General features: G+C 40.7%; 1 protein-coding gene across 5 annotated transcripts in view; it reads right to left on the bottom strand.

Moving 5' to 3' along the window:
- Positions 1–25,013, bottom strand: part of LOC137945905 (uncharacterized) — a 94,121-nt gene that overhangs the window by 29,355 nt on the left and 39,753 nt on the right. For all 5 annotated transcript variants that reach the window (XR_011111036.1, XR_011111035.1, XM_068791987.1 and 2 more), the window contains exons 10-12: positions 18,126–18,457; positions 9,460–9,624; positions 3,568–3,858 (exon numbers count right to left, since the gene is read on the bottom strand). Coding sequence is in view for 3 of the 5 variants with exons in the window: in XM_068791987.1 (XP_068648088.1) it covers positions 3,568–3,858; positions 9,460–9,624; positions 18,126–18,457 (788 nt within the window). In the remaining 2 variants the exon portion in view is untranslated. The remainder of the gene's footprint in view (positions 1–3,567; positions 3,859–9,459; positions 9,625–18,125; positions 18,458–25,013) is intronic.

Here is a 25,013-nt window from a genome sequence, read left to right on the forward strand (position 1 = left end):
CACTTGGAAGAGATTTATCTTTAGCTCATGGGAGACTTCAACATAAACAAAAATTCAATTGTTGAAGTTAAAAAAAAAGGGAACTACAAAGGGTAAATGACTGCTGGAATTTCATCAAACATATAATGGGCATCCAACAACATAACACAAACCCATGAGCAACCTTAAGTAGGAGAAAATACAGCAACATGTGCTGGAATTCTACCTCAAATGAAATGGATCCAAATTACATAAAGTTAATTGAATTTCACCCATCAATCTTAATAAGATGCAAACAGCAAATGATCTTGATCATTCTTGTAATTGATTTACAAGGAGTCAAGATTATAACATCAATTTAGTCATAGAAATAAATCTTTACAACATATAAAGATTTATCTTGACTTGATGTGACTCAAAATTCAAGAAGTAAAGAAAAACAGTAAAAAAGAGTATGTAAATAAGAAAAGGAAACAAAAAAAGAATGTAAATAAGAAGAACATGAACTTATCTCTTCATGACTGAACTCTTTTTACAATTTCTTGAACAGATTTCATAATAACTCCATGAAGAGAGATCCTAAACTCCTTGCTCTGATACCATGTAGAATTTAGGATCTCATGAAAGGAAGTTTAGATCAACAAGAAAGAAGAAGAAGAAGAAGAGAGAAGAAGAAGAAAAGAAGAAGAACGTGGAAGGAGAGAGTTTGGATCAAGGGAGAAGAGGGTTGCATCAAAAAGAAAAATGAGGGCTGGACGAATTTGTGGAAAGAGAGGAGACTACTTCCATGCCCTACCTCTTAGCCAATGCCTTTATTTATATTTTTACAATGCCCTTAGGTCTACAACTTGATAAAACAAAAGACATAAAAGGAACACATATTTACACTTCTATGCCATCTTTATGGAAAGTACCATATTTTACACATATGTCACTCCTTTGACGTGTGGGCTTCTTGTCTTTAGCTCGTGGGCTTGAGCCTATCTTCCAACACATCTTAGTGCCCGCTATATCCAGATGCTGATAGCCTACAAATTTTACCGTTTCTAGAGCACTCTTCAAGTATTTCAAGATCCTCGTTCCTAGATCTGCCAATTCTTTGGCTGATAAATTGGCAAAATTTGGAACCTCCCAGCAATCTCTCATTGTTTGGGAAGGCTTTCCTTCGTGTAATCAGCTTGTTTGAGTTCTCATAACAAAATTCAGCATCATTTCAAAAAAAAAAAAAAAACAAGATCCCTCCAATTGCATCATATGAAAAGTTTGGACGAGTCATAGTAGCATATAATAATTTCTTAACCAATCTCTTGTGCACAGTCTTATCTTACAATTTGGTACTATCTACACCATGCAACTCCAAACTTGCATCTATAGGGATTATACTAGTTTATCCCCCATCAAACCATTTCTATCAATAGATCAAGAATATATTTCCTCAGAGTAAGTATTACTTCCTCTCTACTTTAAGCACTTCTATGCCAAGAAAATATTTTAATTTTCCCAAATCCTTAGTAAGAAAATATTTTTTTTAAATGGAACTTTGTATCCTTAATACCCTTAACATCAGCTACTGAGATAACAATATTGTGAAGTTGGGTCCAAGGTCCATTCTAGAATGACTAGCCAACTGAGGAAACCACTTTTTGAACTAATAAACTCAAGATCTTTGTACTCAGTAATCACTGTGTGACTATTCTTTAACACTCCCTCTCACATGTAGGCCCTCTTTTGTGGCTCTACATATGGATAATTTGGGTGGAAGCCCAGAGAAATGAATACCTGCTCTGATACCATGTGAAGTTGGGTCCAAGGCCCATCCCAGAATAACTCGCCAACTGAGGAACACTCTTTCCTATTTGGCCAGCATGACCATTGACTTTTCTGAGATTGATATCTCCATCTAAATAACTCGGAATGAGAAATGGTTGAATAGGCAAGAAAATAGACTTATAGATCTTTCTTGTGATATATAATTGTCTTTATAAAGTCTCATTCTTGATGACATAAAACAGCTCGAAAGTTAAAGTTTTCAACTACTGCTTGAAACTTTTCTGCTACTTTACCTTTGTTGCTTCAAATGTCGATTTCTCTTTTTAGAAAAATTTGATTTCAATTATTCTTTTATATTTGGAAACTAGACTCAAATATCTTTCTAACAGTATATAATTTAAAATATGAAAAATACGGTAAAAGAGTGAAACATCCAATGAAATAAAGAAATTGGGAAATAAGACTCAAGTAAAAACGAGAAACTCCTTTTTTTATTTTTATTTTTCTTCTTCTTCTTCTTGTTCCCTTTTTTCTCCATCTTCTTCTCCTTTTACACCTCAAATCATTGCCCGCTCTCATACCATGTTGAGTTGGGTCTAAGGCCCATCCCAAAATGATTAGCCAATTGAGGAAGCCTCTTTCCGAACTAATAAACTCAAGATCTTTATACTTAGTAATCCAAGTGTGACTATTCCTAAACAAATATCATTCCCATAGACTATCAAGATAGCATTCCCAGTTCCCTCTTACACACAAACACCTAGATTAGAAGGACTTCTGGTAAACGCAAACTCACAATTCTACTAATCTTCTCAAACTATGCATGTAGGCTTTACTTCGATTTATAAATAGTTTCCTTCAACCTACACATACTTCCTCGTGAAGATCACCACAATACAGTTTTCCAGTATAAGGAAACCGTGCACAGCATGTGGGAAAATACAGTCCGTATACAGCTGTGAAAACAGTATATGCAGCATGTGGGAAAATCCAGTCCATGTATAGCTGTGAATGCAGCATGTGGAAAAATACAGTCCGTGTACAGTAATGAAAATTTGACTTTCTCTAGTGATTTTAATTCCTGATTTGTAGGGATTAGATTTTGATTTGGTTCTGATTTGTATATCAAAGATTAGGTAGTTAAATAAAGAATTTATAGGTAAAGGTATTGAAGACAGAAGAAGATTGAAGATTCCAGAGCAAGAGCACAACAAATTTTTTAGACCAAATTTGTATTTTTTTTAATGCTTATTGAGATTGTGAGACAGATTTTGTAACAAACTAAAGTTATGTTGTCCATCTTGAGGGAGAGTGTTGAAAGGTTGAATTAGGTTTTACTTATTTTTCAGGAAAAAGACATCAAGTAAATGTCTATTTTAACCTTTTACAAACTCTGTTATGTTGTGGAGTATAAGCACAAGAAGTTTGGCGAATAATACCATCCAATGCAGAAAGCGATTGGAATCAAGTACTTAAATACTCTTTTGCATTGTCATAACGTAACACGTTAATATAAGAGGAAAATTAAACTGTTATTTCTACATAAAATTGTTTAAATACATTCAAAATTCCAGATCTGTCCTTAAGTAACAGCAACCATGTTCAAATTCTTAAAATCTCAAAAGATATATTTTCAAGAGACTTAGTGTATTATTTTGATAAGTTCAGTCATCAACCTTTGAAGAAATCAAGTATATGGTTTCGTCATGAAATATATTTGAAATCTATGTAAGAAAAAAGAAGAACAGAATGATATATTTGAAACTTGCAAAAGGACAAAAGAGAAGAAAAATAAAAAACGAAAGCACCTGGAAGTACCTGTTTTATGCATTCATTTATCCATTCAGCAGTCACTGATTTTATCCCCCATTTGCAAGCAGCTTCATATTTAGTTCCACTACTGAACTTACAGATTAAATGGGTGACTCTCCGACTTAACTTTTCTGTGAATTTTGCTCCAAGAACAAAACAGAGGTTTCTTAACAGCAGCCTCTCTTTCTCACCATACTGGGACACACAAAACCGACAAAGCTCAAAGCCAGGCAGAGGTACTCTGCAAGGTAATGGAGAGTAAAGGATGTGATCTCCAACATCTGGCCTGTGGCCATCCTGCAAGAAACAAATCCAGACACAGAGCGCAGCCAGTTATTTTATCTTAACTAATCGTGAAACCATATATAGAAAGATGAAATAAATGATAATTCACAACTCCCTATCTCGGACATATGGAATAAAATAGAACAAGAACGCACTATGCATCCAATCATGATTGTCAAAATAGAAAAAAGTTTTTCCTTGCTTACCAAAATAAGGATTATTTTTCTCAAGAATATAACGGAATCTCCCACTTGTAATGAAAGATAACAGTGAAGCTATAATTCTTATTTTATTCAAACAATAATAAAATCCCAAAGCTGTGATGAAGCATACAGTCAAAACCTCAAATTTTTCTCATGAATTGGAGAGAATGTGAAATTTTCAGAAAACAGGTATGGGAGACAATTAAGGTTTAGAGACCCTCCTCCCCTATTTAAAACTTTTTTTTTTTTAAATGATGCTGAATTTTATTATGAGAGCTCAAACGAGCAGATTACAAGAGGGGAAGTCTTCCCAAACAATGAGAAATTGTTGGGAGTTTCCGAATTTAGCCCCCCTATTAAAACTTTAACAGTACTAAAAATTACAATAATGTCCCTGTTCCCCTTGGACTTTCAGAATCTAGTTCCTGCAAGAAAACACTTTCCTAGAAAAATAAAGAATACTAAATAAATCAAATTATATCTTCTAACACTCCCCCACAAGTTGCACCATACCTTCAGTTTGTTACAGAATATGCCTCCAACTAATCCTTATTCTAAACATCAGAAAAAATACGATAAATTGGTCTTCAAAATCTGTAGTTCATCATTGCTATGTGGCTTCAACTTGAACAACACTCTGTAGCTTGTCATTTGATGTGGCTTTAACACTTAAGCTTGCACTTGTAGGAAGCTCCTCGGACTAAGCTTCATTAGCATCAGCATTATTAAGTACTCTTTGTCCCCCTCCAGCTGGGGAGCACATGCCATAGATTGGCAGCTTGAACATTATAGAAAACACAACTTTGTTCATCTCCCCTTGAATAGCACACCTCAAGACATCCTTCCCTGGATCCTAGCCGGAGATTTCAATGCTACCCGATATTGCCATGAAAATTCCCCCCATGGCAGGAAGACCACCTCCACTATGAGAGCCTTTAATAACTGCTGAATTTCCTCATAGGATCCAGTGTGTTAGGACGCGTCCTTATCTGTTACTATAGAGTTGGCCCAGGTAGGTTTACCAAATTTGTCCCAACATTTCTCAGAAATATGATTAGTCTTACCACAATAAACACATTTCCGATCTCCTCGATCATTTCGACCACAACCACGGGTTGTGTAAGAGTGACCTCTACCTCTATTATTACCACCATGAAATTGACCATCAGGCTTACCTGTAGAAGATTAAAGGTTAAGAGCAGTTGCTGCTTCTGAGAGGCTCCACCTGACTCATTCTTATTTACAACTGCACCTTCAGCTTGAAGAACTCTATTAAAAGTTTGCTCAAGAGTGGTCACATTCTCATTGACCAACAACTGGGCTCTAATAGCATCATACTCATGCCCCAAACCATTCAAAAACCGGGCTACTTGAATATGATTTCCTTTCTTACGGGTGTCTTCAACATTCATGGTAAAAGGATGGAATGTACTAATCTCCTGTAGGAGCCTCATTTCAGTGAAATAATCTGTCACTGATCTACCTCCACACTTCATATTAAATAACTTCACATATAACTCATAGATCCTTGATAAATTACTTTCTTGAGACAAAATGGAAGCCAATATATTCCACATTGCCTTAGTAGTACTGCAACTCAAAATCTGATCACTAAATTTGGATTCTATTCTATTGACCAACCAAGTCAATACTAAATTATCTTCTGCCACCCAATCTTCAGTAACAAGTACTGGGGGATCATCATTTATATATTTTGCCATTCTTCTGGCCCTCAAATACATCAAAAATGATCTAGACCAGTTTACATGATTCGATCCATTCAACTAGATCGTAGTTATCTGAGTAGATTGAGAGAATTTCACATCTGAGCTCTCAACAATCCTTTGGACAGCAACCCGTGTACTGGAATCAGCCATTAAATATCACCAAACCCCACAATTCAGTATACTAGAGCGTCAATTAACCCATGGGAAGCACTCTCCCCAAATTTCAATATTTGCGTAGTCAAGTGGGCCCCACACCGAATTCAATTTGGGCAATGCAACACCCAATTCATTCAATTTAAAACCAATAGTGATCAATTTCAGTAATTGAGGCCATAAATCAATGAAAAATGACCTAATTGCAAGAAATCAAGATGGCATAACCTATATGGATGATGACGAAAGCATTAGGTTGATGACGCAGGCAGATTTGAGAAATTTCCTCAAATTGGGATCATCAAGCACTTCTTAATTCCCACATTCAGTCAAATAGAAGGGGTAATCATTAGCCAATAGGCTAAGATAGGCAGAAAAAGGGAAAAATGAAAATTTTACCCTACTAGTCCAGAAATCTGGGAAAAACCTTCAAGGAGATTGCTGAAAATGGAGAGAAGATACACAAAATCCAAAGAAACTTGCCCAAAACTTGCGTTACTGCTATGATACTATGAAAAATAGGTGATTTGGGGAGAAAATAGAAGAGAAAAATGATTTCTGGAAAAAGAGGCAGCTTTGCTGCCTTGGAATCCGAGCCAGAAAGGCCTTTACTGCATCTTTATAATCAGGGTTTAAGTGAAAATTTACAAAAAGACAAAAATACCCCTCAATACTCAATATCTCCTAAAAGACAGTCTAAATTGAATGAAAATTTAACTAGAGATAAAATAAGACATCCTCTATCTCATAGCCATACTATAAGAGAAAAATGTAATATTGAAAATATAAGAAATGACCAAAATACCCTTGATCTTATATTTTTAACACATATATGGGGTTCGATAACCATTGGAGGTTTTGGATGTGCAGCTGCATCTCCTCTACGTCTTATTCCATCCTAATCAAGGGCACACCGTGTGGAAAATTTCAAGACACTCGTGGGATCCATCTAGGCGCTTCCTCTTCACCATCATTGCTGAGTATTTGCCTATCATGATTCGCCATGCTAAAGACATTGGCTGGCGCTCTCCCATCTCCGACCAACCTAGCCAAGACATCTCCATCCTTCAATATGCAGACGATACCATTCTTTTTGGCGATACCATTCTTTTTGGCGTAGGTTCAATGGATCAGATTATCCGATTCAAGGCAGTACTAAATCTTTTCGAGCTCTCATAGGGTTAGAAAGTCAGTTGGGCTAAGTCCTCTACCTCGGGATATAATATTGAGCAAGCCACGCTCAACTGTATGGCTGATTACCTTGGATGCAGAGTCACTACCCTCCACAACACCTACCTCAATCTCTCTCTAATTGATGGCAACCCGGGTAAGAAGTGTTGGCAGCCTGTTATTGATTGGATGGAGAGTAGGCTGACTACCTGGAGAGGAAAATTCCTCTCTCAAACCGGCAAGCTCACTCTTATTAAGTCTTGCCTTCATGGCGTGCCAAGTTATTACCTCTCGCTTCGCTTCTATGACCAGCAGAATGGAATTTCTCAAGAGGCGCTTCCTTTGGGATGGTCCCAATGGGGAGTGGAAGTATCATCTAGTTAATTGGGCTGACATCTGTAAACTTGTTGCCTTTGGCGATCTTGGAATCAGGAACATTGAAGGCACCAATTCTGCTTATTTCATCAAATGGCTCTAGCGCTTCAACACCTCCCCTTGGCTGATATGGTGCTCGTTGGTGGCTGCCAATGCAGATAAGCACTACGACTGGTGGCTGGAGGGGGGACGTCGCCATAGGCTCTCACCTATCTGAAAGAAAATGTATGCTCTCCTCCCTCACTTCTCAGATGCATTCAAGTGCTTCCCCGAAAATGGTCTCAACACCAAATTTTGGTCGGATTGATGGCTGGGAAGCAAGGGCTGCTGGAATCCTACCACGCTCTTTCGTGCCGCTCAAACTGCCATGTCTTGCTTCACCATGGAACTTCTGTTGTCGACCCGTCCTGCCCGTTCTACCACAACTCATTGGAGAGCGCTACCGATGTTCTCCTCCACTACAGCGTCACCCAATCAGTTTGGACCAGTCTCCTGAATAGAATTGGGATCTATCACTGCATCGCCCGTGATCTCCCTTCGATGATCCATTCTCTTATTGGCTCTCAGCTCCCCAAGCTTGGCAAACTCCTCATTTCTAGCTGTGTGGGCCATATTCCTTGGCCGTTTTGAAAGGAGGGGAATAAACGGAAATTCCAGCTTTAAGGCCTCCACTGCCTCTAAACTTGTTGAGTCTATTGCAGGTCAGGTCACTTCTTGGCTCCTTACGAAGAAAGACTTCCTCCACCTCAGAAGCTCCCACCTCCGGGGAAATTGGAGTCTTTTTGCTGCTATGACCGGGGCCTACCGCCCCCTTACTATGGTGGCCTGGAAACCTCCACCTTTGGCTACCTTAAACTTAACTTTGACGACAACACCTTTGGGTGCCCTGGGCATACAGGCTTTGGTGGTGTCATTCATGATGACCGCAGTAACCTCCTTCTCTCCTATGCTGGCCCCCTTGGCATCTCTGACTCCACCTCGGCGGAGGTTGCTGGTTTACATCATGGGTTGATATCCTTCCGAGATCACTTCTCTAGGCCCCTCAACATTGAAGGAGACTCTAAAGTAGCCATTGACTGGTGCACCAAATCAAAGTCTCCCCCCTGGCCCCATTGGGACATCTTTCTGGATATTTGTAATAAATCCAACTCCCTAGATTGTAATTGGAATCATGTTCCTAGATCTGCTAATCATCTTGCGGATGCTCAAGCTAAACGAGGCACATCCCTCCAAGTTCTTGACGTGGTGGGAGCACCCCCACCCCTAGGTTGTATTTTTCTCTCTTTATAAATTCACACTTTTCATAAAAAAAAAAAAAAAAAGTTGACTTTCATCATTCTAAGGAACAGATGCGGAAGGAATAGCAGGGACTAGAGTTGATTGTTAACCCTACAAGAGAACAGTTTTTTGAATTTCTAAAACCTTGCTCACACAAGTCTTGAGACAATATAAATCACTTTAACATAAGTTCTCAAATAGGATTTTCTCTCTCATCCTTAAAGAACATGCTTATTTAGCCTTGGAAACAAAACTAATACCTAGACTCAAATAAATTTGACAATCCAACTCTTGGAGCCCGGTATCCTCTTGCTTTGACTTCTTCTCAACAACCATACTTCTTTTTAACTTGTGGCTTGGTCTTTCAATCTTCAGACTTAATTTAAGGCTTACTCTTTCTTGAGCAGGCTTGTGACCAAATTTTTGAGTTTATAAAAGGTTGTGTCTAGATACACTTATTCAAACTTTTAGTAGAACCACAGGTTACTATATTTTTCTCATCAAACCATGAGATCAATCCTTGGGTGAGCAAGAGCAACATGATCAGTACATTTGGATACCTCAAAAGAAAAACATAAAAAAGGTTCACCCAAAAAAAATAATCTATAATAACAATAAATTACTGAGAGAGTCATTTAAAAAAAAAAGAAATAAACTGCAGAAAATTCACTTAGAAGGTATCTGAATACAGTAAACAGTAGGGGTACCTCCAAACAGGATCGAATCCAGTGACTGGAAACAATAGTGGCCTGTGAAAAATTTGGACCTGATACCACACCATGACGTTCCACTATGAAATGACTATTTTGCCTTCCTTGATCATCCACTGTCAATCCTCCACCTTGGGCAACCCAGTCAATGATTTCAGCTCTCTGACAACAAAAGGTGCCAACAAACATGATATAACTATTCAGCAGACAGATACTGAAAATAGACTTTAAACAGTGTTTTTTTAATTCAGTGTAGCTGCCATTGACAGCCATTGCTTAGTTCATACTGTAGGGAACTTGATACAGTTCATGTTTATGGATAGTAGAAACATAACTTCATCTGCATTTTTTTTATTTTAGAATTGTGAGTTTTGTTACACGAAGCAAGTCAACCATCAAAATACAGCAGAAAAATAAAAATTATAGAATACGTAAACAAGACCATTAAAATTTTCCAAAATACAAAAAAATAAAAAAAATAAAAAAATCTCACCACTTCTCGTCATTTAGTATCAATAGAAAAAGCATTACTCTCAGCAAGCTATTGTAGAGAAACAACAATCCTAGACAATGAATCTGCCATTGGAGCTCCACTAACCTCGCGAGCTGGTTCCGTGCTCGACAGCGTCTGGATTACCTTCTGAGAGCCTCCTACCTTGGATTGCTGGTTTAGCTGATCTCATTCACCTCCAGCGACGACAAAGCCAATGCTTTAACCACTTTATCTTGCCGTCAAGTGCCGCTTGCCAGATTCAACAATTGGGACCCATCGACTCCTATCACTCAATATGAGCAACAGTTCTCCATTTGGGGTATCTTGGTCGAGCTCTGATCAGATGACTCTCTTCTTCGGATTGTGACCTCTTTTGGAAGGCTTCTCTATCAAGCGCAAGAATCTGCCTTGCTATCTCACATGGACATGGCAAGACTATTTGTCATCCAAAGCAGCATTGGACAGGGTTCCAATATCTTAGACTTTTGGTTGGCAAAGAATGCTTCTGAACAAAGGTTGTCTTTGATGATTTGTCTACTATTAACAGCGTTGAGCACCGGCTAGGGGAACGGAGTCCCTCACTACAACATTTCTCCCCGCCGACTCAGAGTGACCGAATCATCGCCAGACCAGGTCCTGTTCCTCAACCTGGTGTGTGGCCACCTTGTCCTATGACAGCTAGCCCTATCACCGACGTTACCCTCCAGTTAGACCCACCTGAGCCAAACCCCCTGCCACAACCTACCATTGCTGCCACCATTACTCTCTCAAGCAAACCCTCGTCGGCTCCACCTCTCTTTCCTAACCCCCCCAGTACTTCAACTTTCTCCTTTCTACAAACTTTAACCACTCCCCAGTCTTGGACAGCACCACCCGATTGCCAACTCCCAACTACCCAAAAACCCCCCATTTCAACACGTGGTTCCCGCTGGCCACTCGGGTGGTCCAATTGCCCTCTGGAACTCCAGCACGGTTGACCTCACTGATCTCTGCCTTGGTCAGTTCTCGATTGGGATGCGGTTTCGTGACAACTGCTCGGGTTGGATCTGGGGGCTGGCTAGGGTCTACGGGCCTACCAGATACCAGGAGCGTAGATCCTTTTGGGAGGAGCTTCACAATCATCTCCAACTCTAGTCTGTGCCTTAGCTTGTCGCGGGGGGTTTTAACGCGATCAGATTTTGCAACAAGAAATGCCCACCTGCCACCCATATCTCCTCTTCCATGTGAAAGTTTGCAGATTTCATTGGAAGTTCTGAACTTGTGAAGATTTCGTTGTCTGGAAAGACCTTCACTTGGTCGAATGGGCAAAGGCAACCCATCCTTTCAAAGCTCGACTGATTTCTTGCAAGTTCTGATTGGCTTCAGCTTTACGAAATTCATCTGGCAAGGTTCTTAATCATGTGGGATCTTACCATTGGCCAATCCTCTTATCCACCTCTTTTGGAAGATGGGGACCGGCTCCATTCCGTTTTGAAAACTCATGGTTGTTAAATATGGATTTTGATCATCTTTTGGCTGAATGGTGGTCTAGTTTTATTGGTGTGACCGACCCGACTAGCCCCTCCCTCAGAAGCTGAAACTCCTCAAAGGCAAATTGAAATCATGGACTTCTAATCTGATCTCCTCCCTTTATGCTGATAAATTCTTCCTCCTCTCCCAAATTGATATCTTGGACCAGACTGAAGAACAAAGGCACCTCTCGAATGCTGGATTCTCTTCTCACTTTGTGCTTCAGACTCGTCTCCAAGCTATTCTTCACTTGGAGAAAGTGCAATGGAAGCAACATGCCCGTTTCCAATGGTTAATGGAAGAGGATGCCAACATGAAATTTTTTCATGTTGTCGCCTCGATGAGGCGGAGGACTAACTGAGTTACCTCATTATGTATTGACAATGAGGTTACCTCGATTAGATCCTCCATCACTGATGCTTTGATCAAATTTTATGCAGATCTTTACACTAAGGAGTGCCCTCGTCGACCTAGATTACAACACCTCTACTTTGCCAATATCTCCGTTTTTGCTGCTTCATTCCTAGAGCTTCCTTTCTCAGATATGGAGATTGAGAAGGCTGTCCTGGGCCTGGCCTGTGACTATGTGCCAGGCCCCGATGGTTTTAATGGCGACTTCTACCGTAGAGCTTGGCTCATTATTAAGCATGACATCTCTAATGTGGTTCGGGAGCTTTCACAGGGAAATGTTTACATTCAAAAGCATGGGGGCCCCCTTTATTGCCTTGGTCCAGAAGAAGGCTAATGTTGAACAGTCTGGTGACTTCCGCCCCATCAGTCTCTTCTCCAACTCTTACAAAATTATTACTCGGCTCCTCGCTCGTCGGTTGAAGACCTTCCTTCCATTGGTCATTCAACATAGTCAAAGTGTTTTCCTTAAGAGGGAGAAATATTCTATTCCTCCATGGCAGCACATGAACTTTTTGATCATTACTCCCGCTCCGGCACCCCTCGTTTTGCTTTGAAGCTGGATCTTGAGAAGGCTTTTGATCGTGTTAATTGGGTTCTCTTGAATGATCTTTTGGGCCTGATGGGGTTTGGTGACTGTTGGCGGCTTTGGATTAGAACCTGCATTTCTTCAGCCTCCTTCTCCCTCCTTATTAATGGGACTGTTTGCAGCTTTTTTAAGGGAACACAGGGAATATGACAGGGGGATCTGCTATCCCCCTTTTTATTCAATATCATGGCTTAGTTCCTCTCAGCTATGACCTACAAGGCGAAGGAGGTTGGTTGGCTAGAGCCAATCAGCAACATTGAGGCTTTCAATGTTCCCCTCCTTCAATATGCAAATGATACACTTTTATTTGGGGTTAGATCTCTGGATTATATTATGAAGGTCAAGGTTTTGCTGGGACTTTTTGAAATTATTTTGGGGCAAAAAGTTAACTAGCAGAAGACTACATTATTGGGATTTAACACCAACTCGGAGGACCTTCAATCCATGGTTTCACCTCTCATATCAACAAGGACCTATGAAACCCAATTATTGAGAGGTGGGAGTCTTGTTTGGCGACTTGGAGGAGTCCTCTCCACTCAAAGGCTGGGAAGCTTACTCTTCTCAATCGTGTTTGGTTGGTATCCCAAATTATTTTCTCTCATTCATGCATTGTCCTGCTTCAATTTGCCATCAAATTGAGGGTTTGATGAGGAGATTCCTTTGGCATGGTACCTTTACAGGTTTTAAGAACCATCTGGTGGGTTGGAAGAATGTTTGCACTTCCAAATCTAGGGGGAGTTTGGGTGTTTGGCTCACCAATGATATGAATATGACCCTCCTCCTCAAGTGGATCTGGAAATTCAACATTGCTGGCAACAACCTTTGGAGACCGATGGTCACTTTCAAGCTTAACTGGCATGAGTCATGGTGGACCTCGGGAGGGAGGAGAATTCCACACTCCACGCTCATAATGGTGGTTCAATTCGGTTCTGGGAGGATTGGTGGGTTAGCTCTTAGCCTCTGAAGGCTTCTTTCAATAGCATTTGGCAAGCCTCCACACAGTGTTGTCTGTCGGGTGCGAATGCTTGGAGTTCGGGAGCTTGGGACCTCTAGCGTCGCCGTGGTCTTGATGATGTGGATGCCCTTCTTGCTTCTCGCCTTTTGGAGGTGATTTCCTCCTCTAGGCCTCGTGTTGCTTTGGATGAATCGATGGTTTGGTGGTTGGAGGTTAGTGGTATGTTTTTTGTCTTCTCCGTCTACTCCCTCATCAACAACAACCCAAAACTATGATGTGGCTCTTATTTGGCATCTTAGTGCACCCTTCCTATGGAGTGTCAAGCTTAATAGAATTCTCACTACAATCAACCTCCATCGTTGTGGTAATATTAGCATGTGCACTTCTTGCCCTATGTGTGGTCTTGAAGAGGAGACTATCTACAACCTCCTTGTTTCTTGCACCTTTTCTTGGTCCATTAGGATGAGCATTCTCAATCGGTTTGGGCTTCAATTATGTTTGCTAAATGACCTCCTCTCAGTAGTGCGCTTGCTCCTCGGAGTTCCATTTCCTAAATTGGGCAGGATGATCATTTCAGCTTGTGTTGACTTCATCCCCGAAGGTATTTGGATGGAACGCAACAATAGGAACTTCAGCGACAAGCATCGTTCTTAGGATCAGGTCACCACCTCCATCATTGGCCTCATCTCTTCGTGGCTTCATTCCAAGAAGGAGTTTTCCGCTCTCTCTAGGCTCTCGCTCAGGGATAACTGGATTATCATTGCTCAGACGGGTGCCCCGACGAAACCTCCCTCTATGCAAGAATGGCAACCTCCTCAATCGGGCTTCATCAAGCTGAATTTTGATGGTAGCTCTCTTGGCAATCCTGGTATGGGCTATAGTGGTGTCTTTAACGATTCGGGTGGCAACCAACTCATGTCCTATTTTGGACCTATGGGTATTTTTTACTCCACTTTTGTGATGCTTCAGGCCCCTTCAAAGGTCTCATCATCTTCCGCGAGCACTTCTCTGGTCTGCTCCTCATTGAGGGAGATTTTGAGATTATAGTTGGATGGTTCTCCTCTCCCTCTTCTTCGTAGTGGCATCATTGGGATGTTTTGTTTTAGACATTCCTCCCTACCATACTTGTATTTGGTCCCATGTACCTAGATCTACAAATTTTGTTGTTGATATTTTTGCTAAGCAGGGAGCCTCTCTCCATTCCCTTCTTGTAAGGGGATGCCTCCCTAGTTTGTTGTTTTGCTTCTTTGTTTAATAAAATCATCATTTTCTCAAAAAAATAGAAAAGGTACTCATCATCCTATTTCAAAGTATGTTTCTTTACATAATTTGTTTCCTTCATTTCGGTCTTTTGTTGCTTCGCTATCTAGTGTTTCTATTCCTACTAAAGTGCAGGATGCCTTGTGTTCGCCTGAGTGGACGAGAACTTTAGATGATGAGATGCATGCCTTATTGATTAGGAATACCTAGACTTTGGTTGAACCTCCTACATATGCTACCATTGCGGGTTGTCATTGGTCATATAATATCAAATATAATGTTGATGAGACAGTTGAAAATATAATGCAAGGCTAATGGCTAAGAGTTACGCGTAAACATACAATGTAAACGAATTTAATACTTTTTTTCTAGTAGCTCGTTTGACTACAATCCAGATTTTAATTTTCGTTGTTGTAGCTAATAGATGATCCTTGTTTTAGCCAGATATCAAAAATGTTTTTCTCTATGGTAATCTTCAAGAGGAAGTGTATATGGAACCACCTCTTGGATATATTGCGCAAGGGAAGAACGACAAAGTTAGCAAGTTGTGTAAATCTATTTATAGGTTGACATAGAATCCTCAGGCCTGGTTTGATATGTTCCTTAAGGTTGCTACAGTATTTGGGTATGTTAAGAGCCACTGTGAACATTCCATGTTTGTTTTACATTGGTCATCTGGGAGTGTGATTCTTGTAGTGTATGTAGATGACAATGTGTTGTCTAGGATTGATTCCCAATGGATTGAATAATGAAATATATGTTATTTGAGGATAAAATCGAGGAGAAAAAGTGGCCTAGAAGAACAGCAGCCTTGCTGCCTAACAGGGTTTTAAGTGAAATTTTACAAAATGACAAAAATGCCCCACGATACTCAAAAATACTTGTCTAAATTGAATGGAAATTGAACCAATGATAAAGTAAAACATTGTCTATCTAATAGCTATACAATAAGACAAAAATATAATGTGGAAAATGCGGGAAATTCGTTGTACTAACTGCTTTATTTCTTCATAGGATCCAATGTGTGAAGAGGCATCCTTATCCATGACTATAGAATTGGCCCAGGTAGGTTTATTAAAAATTTCCCAACATTTCTCAGAAATATAATTTGTCCTACCACAATGAACACATTTTCGATCCCACGATCATTTCGGCCACAGCAAGGTAGATGAAAAGCAACATCTGCCTTTATTATGACCATCACGAAACTGACCATTGGCTTACCAATAGAAGATTGAAGGTTAAGAACATCTGCTTTCGAGAGAGCACCACCTAACTCATTCTTTTTTACCACTGCACCTTCAGCTCGAAAAACTCCGTTAAAGGCTTGCTCAAGGGCGGTCACATCCTCATTGGCCAACAGCTGGGCTTGAGTTGCATCATACTCATGCCCCAAATCATCCAAAAACCGGACCACTTGAATCTGATTTTCTTTCTTATGAATGTCTTCAACATTCATAGTAAAAGGATAGAATGTACTAATCTCATGTAGTACACCCCTCATCTTAGTGAAATAATTTGTCATAGATCTACCTCCAAGCTTCATATTAAAATACTTCACATATAACTCATAGATCCTTGACAAATTACTTTCTTGAGACAAAACGGAAGCCAATGTATTCCACATTGCCTTAGTAATACAGCAACTCAAAATCTGGTCTCATTTCAAAAAAAAAAAAAAAAAACTCACTAAATCAGGACTCCATTCTGTTATTTTTTTTTTTAAATGATGTTGTGTTGACCAACCATGTCATTACTAAATTATCTTCTATCACCCAATCTTCATTAATAGGCAACAGGGGATCATCTATTATATACGTTACCATTCTTCTGGCCCTCAAATACATCAAAACTGATCTGGACCAGTTTACATAATTCTATCTATTCAACCAGATCGTAGTTATCTGAATAGGCTAAGAGAATTTCACATTTCAGCTCTCAACAGTCCTTTGCATAGCAACTTGTGTGCTATAATCAGCCATTAATGAACCAAAGGATTCTATGCTTGCACAGTCAAGTGGGCTCCATAGCAAATTCAATTAGGACAATTTAACACCCAATTCACTCAATCTCAAACCAATAGTGATCAAGTTCAGCAATTAAGCCATAAATCGATGAAAAAATGACTTAATTGCAAGACACCAGGATGACGCAAGTATTAGGTTGATGACGTAGGCAGATTTGAGGACTTTTTTCAAATTGGGATCATCAAACACATCTAAATCCCAACAATCAATCAAATAGAAGCAATAATCATTAGCCAATAGGCTAAGATAGACAGAAAAAAGGGAAAAATTGGAATTTTTAACCTACCAGTCCAAAAATCTAGGAAAATCCTTCAAGGAGATTACTGAAAATGGAGAGAAAATCCACAAAATTGAAAGAAATCTGCACAAGACTTGCATTGCTTATCTAATACCATGAAAAATATGTGATTTGGGGAGAAAATAGAAAAGAAAATAGGAGAAAAAGTAGCCTGGAAGATAGCAGCCTTGCTTCCTTGGAGATAGTGTCAAAACAGCACGTCCTCCTCTGTTATAATCAGGGTTTTAAGTGCAATTTTACAAAAGGACAAAAATGTTCCTCAATACTCAAAAATACATCTCCCCTAAAATACATGTCTAAATTGAATGGAAATTGAACCAGTGATAAAGTAAAACATTGTCTATCTAATAGTCATACTCTAAGACAAAAATGTGATGTGGGAAATGACCAAGAAACCCCTGGACTGGTATTTTAACAAATAACAGCAAAAGATCCCCTTCCACACTCAGAGAACCAGTAAAACTCAGAGTGACGAGATGTAAGCCTTGAAGTACTTTAACCTCAACCGCCATGACATTCCCTTCTCCAATAGGGCAGGAATAAGCCAACTAAATCAAACCATCATGATCACGAATGACCCCCCGCCACACCAGACAGTCCTGAATGTCTAAAGAGCTTTCATCAAAGTTCAGTTGAAAAGAACCAATTGGATGAGGATGCCAAGAGGGTATGGGACGTGGAGAGGAAGCAGTCAAGTGTATTTTATTGGGTTATTCTCATAAAAAAAAGGACACAAATGCTATGATCCAATAGGGAAAAAGTTTTATATTTCAGGAGGAGTTAGTTTTGAGCAAACCCCACGTTTCTCCTCGACTTACGAGTCCTCTCTCTCTCTCTTGAGCCTTCTGCTACTGTTCCTTCACTAAGTTTGTGATAGATGATTCAATGGTTCCTCTTCTCCAGCAGTCTCGAAAACCTTTACAGGTCTACCAGCGGCAGCATAAGCTGAATTCCACACGTTCCCAGGACAGAAATTACCCCTATTCATACAGCTTCATATATTGAAAATTGATTTCTTTTTTTACATGTTATACATGTTTTACTTGGACTAGAACTGGTGAATTAATGTTAGAAGAATAGTAGTAGCAAGAAGAAACAACTAGAAGAGAGAAGGCAAAACTTACCCTATCTTCAGGAAAAGAGCTTGAAAAACAAAATATTTGACCCTTGAAAATGTCAGATGATCTTCTATCTGGAATGTCCTTGGTGCTTGAACTATGTTGATTTTTGTATTTAACCTCATGGCTATTAACTGCAGAAAATCTTTTTCCCTGATCCAAATTTCCAGGTGCTTCAAGCAAGCTACCTAAATTAATGCTTGTGTTAGGCCTAGCTTCCTCTCCATCTTTCTCTGATGATGGCCCGGCTTCAGCCCCTGTGTTTGCCAGTGATTGACAGGCTGGTTTGTTTGAAAGATTACTGAAGTTTTTAACTTTCTCAGAAACAACATTGGTCACTGCAAAAAAAAGTAAAAGCATGTAAAAATTTGCTAAAAATGAAAGTAATTTTTTTTACTGGAGAATCGTAAGAAATTTATTAAGAGAAAGAAGAAGGAATACAAAAGGAATACAACAAATAATACAACATGATGAATGAAATAAAATTAAAGAAAACAGCAAAACACAAGAAACAACAATAGGAAATAAATCTCCAGTAACTAACTGCCATGAAGTAAGCTAAGGTATCGATCATGCCATTAGCACTTCGCAAGCCCAAGAAATCTTCTAAGATCTGGATAGGTCACAAAACTTGTCGTACATAGTAAACAAACACCACAGAGATCCTTTACTGAAGAGAAGCAACGTTTTTTATTTTTTTTATTTTTTTTATTTTTTTGAGAAAAAGAGCAAAACATTTCAAAGTCCAAAAGCAAAAAGAATACAATCAAGAGAGGGAACCCTTACAACAAGGGATTTGATATGGATCAGTAACAACATTAGTTAAACTAAGAATATGGATCAGTTACAAACATAAATAAAACAAAGATCCTAAATTTCAAAAAAAGTCTGCCAATGACCCATGGAGAAGTTTTTTTTTTCCTCAAGCATCAGCTAATGACACTTTTAGAATCCCCCTTCCACATTAAGAGAATCGTGATAAGTACTATGGAAAAGACGAAGGCCATGAAGAACAACAAAATAACTCAGCAGTGACAGAATCAGCCAGTCCAGCTGGACCCACAAAGGGGAGAGAGTTCACCATTAGCCTGTTTTTAATACACCACTGAACCCAGCAGAGCCTGCATTACCCAAAGAAATCTATCAACATTCAACTTTAGCACTGGGCATTGCTGGGCCGGTGGGTATTACTGATTCAAATACTGCTAGAGTGCTCTTCTGTTCGGCCTCCAAATCTTCAAAGAGCAGCTTCATGGCAACCTGCTTATCGACGGAGACTCAAAGGTTGTCATCAGCTGGTGTTCAAAATATTGCTCCCCCCCCTTGGCGTCACTAGCCAATCACTGATTGTATTACTGACATTGTATCATCCATTCATTGTAATTGGAACCTCATTCCTAGATCAGTCAATTCTTTGGCTGATAAATTGGCAAAATTCGGAACCTCCCAGCAATCTCTCATTGTTTGGGAAGGTTTCCCCTCTTGTAATCTGCTTGTTCAAGCTCTCTTAATAAAATTCAGCATCATTTCAAAAAAAAAAAAAAAAAAAAAAAAACACTCAACTTTAACACACCAGGTGCCTGAGGGAGACCATTCCATGATTAACATCCTCCTTTCAGATAAATTAGCCACATTAACTAATTTGAATGAATTTGATCTCCACTAATTTTAGTGAATTGACATAATAGAATCAGCAGCAACCCACCATGACAAGGAAGCTTGATGAAACAGCGCTGATTCCTTTCCCAGAATCAGCAGCAACCCACCATGACAAGGAAGCTTGATGAAACAGCGCTGATTCCTTTCCCACCCTATGTCCCAAGCAATAAACGCCAAGCAAGTCTTGATCATAATTCGCCAAAAAGAAGGAAGCCTTGATCCAAACATCATTGCAATCAAGTTGGATGATGTGATTTTTCAAGCGCCAACAGGGGTGAACCAGCTAATACTACCAGCATATCTGAATACAATGGTCAGACCTTCGCCAACAATGTTAGGAGAAATTGGATAACCTTGTCGAAGAACTCTTGAGCTTCTAAAATATCCAAAAAAGCACTTCCATTAATAAGAATTGGAAAAAATGGCTGAGGAAATGCAACTTCTCGGGATAGATAAAAACTAATCGATGGCCCCACATCGCCTTGGAGGACAGAGCGCACAGCACCCACAAGGGGCACGGCGCCACTCTCTCCTTGCGAACAGCCCACCCTCTAGTCTCTGCCCCACCTCTTCGGGTGGGACATGCTTCAGATTGCAGGGTTGAACTTTTCCGTCAGCAGCAGCAACAACAACAACAACAAAGACATGAATCGGAAGAAGATGAAAATCGAGTACGAAGGAAAGACAGCGACCCGGGTTGGCAAACCATTGTCAGCCACACCTCGAGGCGAAGGATAAGGTTAGATGATTTCTCCGTGTTCGATTTCCAAAATGGTAGTGCATCTGTCTCCTTCCAGAGAACACGAGAAGAATGGGGATGTCATCCACATCCTCTCCCGTTCTGGCACAAAGACGGGTAGAAGTTCCGGAAGGTCACTGTTCACTGGTGACCTGGAGTTTCAACTCCATACCCAATACTATGGAGGCAACCTCGAATGCGCCATCACACAGCGTTGCGGTATGGTGTTCTTACCCCAAAGTTCTAAATCTGGCCTTGGATGGAAAATTTTCCACTCAACCCCCTCCCCCCCAGATTCTTCAATATGAAAAACACTTTTCACTTACCCTCCCAGCCCAAGCTCTGACCGAGGGAGTACGTCGACTATCCGCGGCTGCAGTCATTTCTATCAGCCCCGCCTGCAACTCATGCCAACAAATAAGAGACTGGATTCGTGGAGTAGCCCCAACGATTGAAGTTCAAGCCACTACTCAGATCCGGGACAGACGGTGGCTGCTAGCTTTCAACTCTGTAGAAGACCGACAAAATCTTCATAATTTCAAGAACGAAGTGGGATCTCCAATTCTGAACATGGTGGACTAGACTTCTGACCTCACAACCCAACTTTCGAGCCACTAGGTGGTCACTCGGGGCATTCCCGTGGAGCTTCGGTGCCAACACACCCTGGAATGCCTTGCTGGCATCTTTGGTGAACTCATCTAGGCAGAAGATCAGCCAGTGCTCCTCCACTGGGAGAGATTTCTCCTCTGGCCAAAAATTCCGGTAACTGGAACGCACTACTTTAATATTATTTTCAGTGATATCACTGCCTGGATCATTCTAGATTTCGAAAACCTAGTTGTCCTCCCCTCCATGGTTTCCGACTCGCACTGTCTCTCGCTAAGTCCAACTCAGCCTGGGTCAGCTCAGAAGAGTCTTGAGATAGCTCAGGACCTGGCTAGCTCCGAGTTAAACCGGAATCAGATAAGCAAGGACTCATCTAAAGAAACCACAAGGACAGCTATCCCAAACCCAAATTCAAATTTCAAACACCAAAAAACCTCGAAGCCACCCCCTGCCTCGCTCTGACACCTCACCTGCACACTCAAACCATCCTTTCATCTGACCCGAACCTTTCACCTGTCACAACAGCCTCCTCTCCTACCAAACCAACCACATCGAATGTCCCCCCACTCTCCTTAGTCAGACCGCCCTCCCCTACACCGCCACCTGTCCGTTGGGCTGACTGTAAGGAATTAGATGCCCTAATTCCAAACTAACGAGAACAATAATAATATCTCCTCGGCAGCGGTAACAACTTTTCAATTCTCAAAGAGAAGTCCAACTAAAGTTGTACACAACTTCAGTTTCCCAATCGTAACAATCTTTGTCAACATATCAGTCGGATTCTGACTTCCTTGAATCTTCTCAAGTGCTAAGACTCCATCCTCCAGAGTAGATCTGATGAAGTGATAACGCACCTGTATGTGCTTTATTCTGGCATGATAACATATAGCAGTAGAATGATGTAGGAGTCATCAAACTTCTTCACATAACAACAATGATCCACCTGGCACTTCAAGAAACCAATACTACTCATGAGGATGTCAAACTTCTTATATCTGCCTTGGAGCCTGTTTAAGACCATACAAGCTCTTTTGAAGTTTTTTTTTTTTTTAAACGATGTAACTATATTTACAAGAGAAAAATTACAAAGGAAGAGGAGCAAATCCCTATCAATTAGAGATTGCAGGGCCGCTCCTTGCTTGGCAAGTACATCAACTACCAAATTCGTGAATCTCAGGATGTGAGACCAAATACAAGAGAATAGTGAGGCGATTTCTAGAATCTCCTGAAAGATGTCCCAATGGTGCCACTAGGGAGGGGAAGCACACTCGCACCAGCCAATGACCACCTTCGAGTCCCCTTCGATGTGTAGGGGACCACTGCAATTGTCTCTGAAAATGCGAAGCCCATTGAGGAGGCCATGGAGCTCAGTCGACGTTGAGTCAAAAATGCCTAATGAGCCGGTATAAGAGAAACACTGATTACCGGATGGATCCAAAATAATTCCCCAAAACCAGCGATCCCAAGATTGCCAAGAGAAGAGCCATCAAAATTTAACTTTAGGTAACCAACTCCAGGGGGAGTCCACTCCCGCATGACTTGGACCTTAGTCCCAATGTGCATCATTGCCAAATTGCTCTAGTTTTCACATATAGAGGTACCCTTGAAGGAGAAAAAGGACTTCTTAGTCATAAGCCAAGCGGAGATTTGACCCGACACCCTATCTGCGACTCTTACTGCTGATTCACTTTTTGCATCAAACAGCCTTTGGTTCCATTTATTCCAAAGCCCTCACGGAACGAAACTAGCACAGGCGGAGATCATCACTTTTTCGAGACCAGGAAGGGGATAGCCCATGAGCAACTTGCTGAAAGAGATCAGATCAGCTAACATACATGATTGCAGCCCCAACTTGCAAAGAATGGAAGTCCACACATTCCACAAGAAGGAGCACTATAGCAGAATATGATTGGTAGTTTCAACCTCAAGTGTTGCAAAAAGCGATGCACAGAGACGCCAAACAAAGTATATCTCATGCTCCCTTTGAGTCGAATCCCAGCCATTAATGTCTGTATGCAGATGAAACTGAGAAGGTCCCGCTTTTGTCAGGCCATTAAGTGAGTTTGTTTGCCTCAGAAGGTCAAATTCTGACAGGATTTAAAGAATCCAACAAGCGGCTAGCTTCCAAAGCCTCCGTGTCGAAGAGACCCCTTCTGGGGTGTAGGCTCAGACCACCCTCTCAAAAGCATCAACTACTGATATTTCCCTACGTGTAGAGAGGATGAATAGATTTCTAAAAGAGATCTATAAAGGTTCCTGCCACATCCACCAATCATCCCAAAATTTAAGGGATCTACCGTTTCTAACAAAAAATCTTTTGGCAAAGGAAAATTTGTGAAGAAGTTAGTATAGTGATCTCCATATTGAAAATAGGCTTATCTGATTACCACTTGACATCCACCATGTAGAATTCCAACCAAGCTTGACATGATCCATTTCCTTCCAAAGGTTAGAAGAAATTGTGTTGAATTTCCATATCCATTTTAAGAGCAGAGTTTGGTTCATTTCCTTTGATTTCTTACTTCCCAGCAGACCCCCCCCCCCCCCCCCCCCCCCCCCCCCCAATCTCTTTGGCTTACAAACTTCATCCATCTGACCAAGTGATATTTAAATGCATCAATCAATCTCCTCTAGAGGAACCTTCTTTTGAGCTTATCCATGATTTTACATACTGAGGGGCAAGGCATAAAGGATAAAGCATAATTCGGGATGCCCACAATACAAGACTTAAGGAGGATGAGCCTTCTAGCTTTGCTAAGTAAATGCCCTTTCCAAGTTGCTAATCGTGACTCAATCTTTTCAACCACTGATATCCATAGACGTTGGGATATGCGGCCATTGAATAGGGGGAGGCCAAGGTAAGTTGCTAGGAGGCCAGTTGTTGTACAGCCAAATATATTTGCCATCTCTGTAAGGAGCTCCAGGCCAACATTGAATCCCATGAGAGAAGTTTTCCCCCAATTAACTTTCTACCTAGAGGCTAATTCAAAAAGGCCTAAAACAACTTTGATCCTTCTAGCTCCTTCTATATTTCTGATTCCAAATATGATGGTATCATCCGCATACTGAAGTATGGGAATATTAACAGCCTACGGGGAATAGTGGGGGGGAGCCATCCAAGATTAATGGCCAAATAAAACATGGAGGAGAGGAATTCTGCTACCAAGTTGAATAAGAGCGGAGAGAGCGGGTCACCCTGTCTAATCCCCCTGGTCCCTTTGAAATACCCACAGACTGAGCCATTGAGGATGAGAGAGTAGGAGGCCGAGCCCATGCAACTTCTGATCAAAATCTCCATTTTTCGCTAAAACCCATTTTTTTCTTTATGTCATCAAGCAAGATCCAATTAACTCTATCGAAAGCTTTTTCCAGATCGAGCTTTAGGGCACGCTTGTTCAAGGTCCTATTCATCCTCTCTGCTACACCATGCTGTTGAGGTTTTCTAGGAATAGAATTTTTCATCTTGATTCCATTATCACCATAGTACTGCTTGAAATCATCATCTATGTATTCTCCCTCATTATCTAACTGCAAGAACTTCACCTACTCAGATAACATCATCCACCTCGAGAACTGTCCTCCCCACCTCCTCAATTAGACAAACTTCTCTTCTTCCACCACCTACCACAGTCCTGATCTCGAGAGATCTTAGCCCCTTCCCGTTGATCACCACGCCCCCTCCCCCCCACCTCGATTACTAAAAAGACCTTTCCCCCTCTTCCCTATGTGACTTAACCCACTCAAGTGTTGCGCCCCTTCCCAAAAAATGCCTCACCACCCCCCAAAAACCCAAATTACCCCCCTCCCAACCTCGGAAAGCACACACATCATTCCCAAACCAGCAACTCCTTCCCCACCGCCATCCAGTCAGAAAAAAGCCTCAAAATACC

The sequence above is a fragment of the Aristolochia californica genome, unplaced genomic scaffold (assembly GCF_029961685.1).
Source record: "Aristolochia californica isolate CCGP_79_NKW_82.1479 unplaced genomic scaffold, dmAriCali1.0.hap1 SCAF_12, whole genome shotgun sequence".
Taxonomy (NCBI): Eukaryota; Viridiplantae; Streptophyta; class Magnoliopsida; order Piperales; family Aristolochiaceae; genus Aristolochia; species Aristolochia californica.